Below are 4,871 nucleotides of genomic sequence, written 5' to 3' on the forward strand. Positions count from 1 at the left end.
AGGAGAAAACAATGGGGCCAACGGTTCCGGGGAGAAGGGGATAGGTGGGGAGGGGGTGGGGGAAAGGAAGGAGCCAACAAACCCAGGGACAAGGGACCAACAATTGATCTAAAATAGATGGTGAGGAGGAACTCTAGATTGCCTAGTGGGGTTTGATCAAGGGCAATGTAGCCAAGAGGAATTACTGAGAGCCAAGTGAAGGTTGAACATGAGAGTGCGAAAGAGGAAGGCAAAAGGAAATAGAGGAAAGAACTAGGAGGCAAAGGACATTTATAGAGGTATAAATACAGGCACATACATGTATAAATATATTTATATATGACAATAGGGACACTACCCATCAAGCACGTGGCCCTGCTTGATGCTCACCCTCCTGAAGATAGCACTGATGATATGGGTGCTATAGCAAAGTGTGGTGAGGAAGCCAGATGGTGCCCAGCTAACAGACAGAAGAGCCTCTGGTGTCTTCATGGCTTGTCTTCAAACAAGCAGCCATCTAAGTGAGGAGTCAACTCAGTCCACCTGGAAGAAGCACACCTGTGTGATCCAAGGATTGCAAATCATAAAATTGAAACCTGGAGGAGGGAATGGTATCAGAGCTTAAATTGTGAGCACCCACTTTGTGGAAAGCTTTAGATGACTGTGAAGCCCAAGATCCATTTGCGGGGTTCACACATAGATTAAGCTTCTGGTGAATCTCTTCTGAACAGTCCAGAGATGTGAATAGCCTTGCTATGATACAGAGATCATGGTAAAGTTATTTATATGGCCTATGTAGTAAGGTTAAAATATAATACCTTACCATTTGATCTCCCTTTTGACCTCTTTTAAAGTTGTCTCGGTTATTTTAAAACGTGAAGGGACAGGTACTTGGAATTAAGCCTCCAGTGAATCCACTCTGACCATAGACCAGGCATATGAATGGTTTTGCTATCATGCAGGGTGCATTGAAAAGTGGATTCTTGCAGATTCAGTTAGGTTAAAATTGAACATCCTGTCATTATTTTATCTCCCATTTTAAATTTGTTTTAAAAACAATTTTTGCCCCATTTAAAATTTGTTCTAGTTCTTAATATTTTCTGTTTTCTATCTTGTTTTTGTTTGTTCTCGATGCTGTTTTTATGTTTACGAAATCCAGGATAGGTAAAGGTAGTAACTAAATTGAATGGTTTTTGAGGGTCTGGCAGGAGAGGCTGAGGGGGAATGGGGAGGTAACAACAATAAGTGCAAGAAAGAAGAAAGTGTTCTGAAATTGAGGGTGGTGACGGCCATCAACCCTTTTTTAATATGATTGAACTAGTGAATTGTGTGATGTGAATCGCATGTGAACACACCTGTTTTCTAAAAAGAAAAAGCTCCTGAGCGGCCAACAAGGCACGACTCCGGACATCTCTCTGTCCAGCAGAAAGAAGAGGGATGTGTCCAGTGAAGACATGGACACAGTGAGTCCAAGGGGCTGATGGGCCCAGGAACATCAGTGTCCATGATCCTGAGACCAGAGGAACTCGATGGTGCCCAACCACCACCGTCAGCGCTCGGAGAGGGATCCCATTAGCAGGTCCTGCATCTAGTGGGAGACGAATGCGGAACCAGGTGCAAACTAACAAGTGAGACCCGGCTTCCCGGCCCAGTAGACTGGTGGCATTCCCAAGACGACAGCCCATAGCTGTCTTTCGGGTCTGGAGCCGAACTCCCCCCATTCGCTCCATTTTCAGGCTGCAACAGACGGTCTATGAGGGGAACAGTAACAGCAGGGAGACTGGAAGACATTAGATTAAGTGCCAAGTTGAGGTCCCAAAGGAGGCAGTTACCCAAGGACACAATTCAGAAGTTAGGAAAGGAGTAAAACTGGTAAGACAGGGAGAGAGTGGGATAAAGGAGGTTCCATGGTGGGGACTGCAGTCAATGTGATGAAGCAGAATGTGTTTCAATGTGTTTATCATCCATCATGTAAACTGTGTAAACTGATCATTTTCTCTGTAAACCTCCACCCAGTTCACACCACACACACACACACACACACACACACACACACACACACACACACACACACACGATTATGGCCAGACACAGGGATCTGGGCCCTCACTGAGCATCAAGGCAAAAGACAGGAGTGCGTATTTACACACAGGGACCCCTGTTTCCCCTCATGGGAGATACCACCACGGGACTGTTCATCCCTGTGGGTTGGCCCCCTGCCCTAACGACTTCAGGGGACCTTCCTACACCCGAGAGTCCCCGTGAGTCACTTCAGAAGCACATCAGCCCTCCTGCCCTCTGGGATCCGGGTTTTTCCAGATGGCTAGCCCGAATAATCCTAGAACCTGCAGCAGTTCTGTATACAGGGGTTATCCCAAGGGTCCTACCCAAGGAGAGCAGAATGAAGACAGACAGATGGATTCTTCCGCAGCCAACCCTGCCCCCACCCAGATACCCTGTAAGGGGGACCCTGTTTGCAGACACACCGACTTTCTCCCTCGGCTTTACATTCTGGAGCCAAACACAGGTTAGAATGGATCAACAAAATCCCAAATAGCACTCGGAATTTTATAGGATAAACAGCACCTGATAGAAACAAAACACTAAAAAAAAAAAAGAAACAAAACACTACACAGACATTAAGGAGAGTTCTCCGTTTACACAAACTGCAAACAACAAGGAAGGGAGACTTATCCCTCCTGCTGGGACCACACCCAACACAGAGGGATTTAAATACCCACACACTCACACCCTCCCCACTCACACTCTCAGCTCACTTCCTCCCACCCACCATGGCTGACAGCTGCTGCTCCGGAACCCGTGTTCCTGCTGCGTCCACCAGGTCCATCTGCTCCAGCGACAGGAGCTATGGCAGCCGGGTCTGCATGCCCAATGCTCGCACTGACCCCTCCTGGGAGGTGGACGACTGCCCAGAGAGCTACTGCGAGGCTCCCTGCTGCACCTCCACCTGCTGCCAGTCCTCCAGCTGTGCCCCCACCTGCAGCCAGTCCTCCTGCTGTGCCCCCTCCTGCTGCCAGTCCTCCTGCTGTGCCCCCTCCTGCTGCCAGTCCTCCTGCTGTGCCCCCACCTGCTGCCAGTCCTCCTGCTGTGCCCCTACCTGCTGTGTCCCCTCCTGCTGCCAGCCCTCCTGCTGTGCCCCCACCTGCTGCCAGTCCTCCTGCTGTGTCCCCACTTGCTGCCAGTCCTCCTGCTGTGTCCCCACCTGTCAGTCCTCCTGCTGTGCTCCAGCCTCCTGCCTGACCCTCATCTGCAGTCCTGTGAGCTGTGGGTCTAGCCCCTGCCAATCAGTCTGCACCAGCTCCTGTGGGCCCTCCTGCTGCCAGCCTGCTTGCTGCACATCCTCCCCCTGCTGTGTGCCCATCTGCTGCACACCAGTGTGCTGCATGCCTGTGTGCTGTAAGCCTGTCTGCTGCACATCTGTCTGTTGTATGCCCGTCTGCTGCAAGCCCGCCTGCTGTATGCCCGTCTGCTGTGGGGCCGGCCCCTGCTCCTCCTCCTCATGCTGCCAGCCCTCTCCCTGTGGCCCCCCCTGCTGCAAACCCTCCTCCTGCATGTCCCTCATCTGCCAACCCGTGTGCAAGCCCGCCTGCTGTGCCCCTGCCTCCTCCTCCATGTCCCTGCTCTGCAGCCCTGCATGTCCCCGCCTGGCCTGCTGTGGCACCTCGTCCTGCCACGACCCCTGCTGCTGAGTGGACTTTTTACGCTCTCCCAAAGCCTGCTATACATGGAACCAGTGCTGATCTCCTGAGCCAGGCTCTTCCCTGTGTCCCAACCATGGCGTTTTTGCCGCTCCTTATTTATTCTCTCCTCCTGGAACACCCCCACCCTACCCTCCCCCAGTCAGAGTGCCCTGCGTCCCCAGTCTTGGGGTAGGCAGTGACCGTGGCTCAGCGAGCTGGGCCTTCTGGGCCTTTGAGTCTTGCACAGCATGGAGCAAGGGAAGAAAGGACTATTTGGAGTGGGTTTCTCGTCGTTGCCACCTCCTCAGGCCTGTCAAGTACTTCTGCCTCCAAGGGTCCTGGTCTGGCCTGTCCTCATTCCCGAGCCTGCTTCCTGTGCACTCTGCCATATCCTTCCAATAAAGATGAACTTAACTAGAATCCGTTTCTCTTGTTCCCAATCTTAGACCTCTACCCACCATTTCCTTGCAAGTGGGTGGGCCCGAGTCCCCGTACCCTTTAGGTGATGCCCCATCCCAGCTGAGCCACATGTATGTCCAGGGGGGGGGGGCAACTTTTCGGGACACACAGGGGTAATCCGATGGTGGTGCCTGCCCTGGGGTGGTACCCATTGGTGACTCCCCAAAAGTCAGATACCAGACTAGCTTCAGTCCCCACCCTACAGAGAAGATCAAGTGCACAGGCCTTGTGCAGGCAAGTTAACAAGTGGGCCTTACGAGGCTCGTATGCATGGCTCTGGGCTCCCTTGAGAACCTAGGATTTCAGGAGAGCTCCCACCACAAACTGGCTCGCGATATAAATTATTAGTACAGACAATGTCAATACCTGCTACTCTTCTGGATTTCTGGTATTTTGGTACATCCTACCCCCCATCCCACCCCCCAAAAAATCTTGCTTAGGTCTTCCCTTGTAGACAATGGTTGACACGTGCTGTCACAGCTCATTGCTGAAGGAATTATACATCCTCTGCGGGCCCCTGGGTGGGACAAAGAGCTGTGACCGACTACTGACCAGAAGGGTGGTGGTTTGAAGCAGCCCTGTGATGCTGCAGTGAGCCATCCCCTGGCAATTGGCTTCTGCAAAGATCGCCGCCAAGAAGATCTTCTGGGGTAGTTCTACTCTGTAACCCATGGCGCTTCCACGAGGGCGTGTGTGTGTGTGTGTGTGTGTGTGTGTGTGTGTGTGTGTGTG

The 4,871-nt window shown here is 52.0% G+C and overlaps 1 protein-coding gene across 1 annotated transcript; it reads left to right on the forward strand.

The window, feature by feature from the left end:
* The first annotated feature begins 2,771 nt into the window (after window positions 1-2,771).
* Window positions 2,772-3,689, forward strand: LOC105978871 (keratin-associated protein 10-8-like). The gene is made up of 2 exons (XM_045284547.1): window positions 2,772-2,927; window positions 3,123-3,689. The coding sequence occupies exons 1-2, from the start codon at window positions 2,772-2,774 to the stop codon at window positions 3,687-3,689; spliced, it is 723 nt and encodes a 240-aa protein (XP_045140482.1).
* The last annotated feature ends 1,182 nt before the right edge of the window (window positions 3,690-4,871 follow it).

Source organism: Echinops telfairi, unplaced genomic scaffold (genome assembly GCF_000313985.2).
Source record: "Echinops telfairi isolate 266 unplaced genomic scaffold, ASM31398v2 ScPeMD7_7469;HRSCAF=8507_0, whole genome shotgun sequence".
Lineage (NCBI taxonomy): Eukaryota > Metazoa > Chordata > Mammalia > Afrosoricida > Tenrecidae > Echinops > Echinops telfairi.

Bases quoted from the DNA above. Each gene is read 5' to 3' on its own strand.
- LOC105978871 (XM_045284547.1), top strand. From the start codon at position 2,772: ATGGCTGACAGCTGCTGCTCCGGAACCCGTGTTCCTGCTGCGTCCACC. The intron at 2,928-3,122 runs GCTCCCTGCTGC...TCCTGCTGCCAG, and splicing joins GCCCAGAGAGCTACTGCGAG to CCCTCCTGCTGTGCCCCCAC.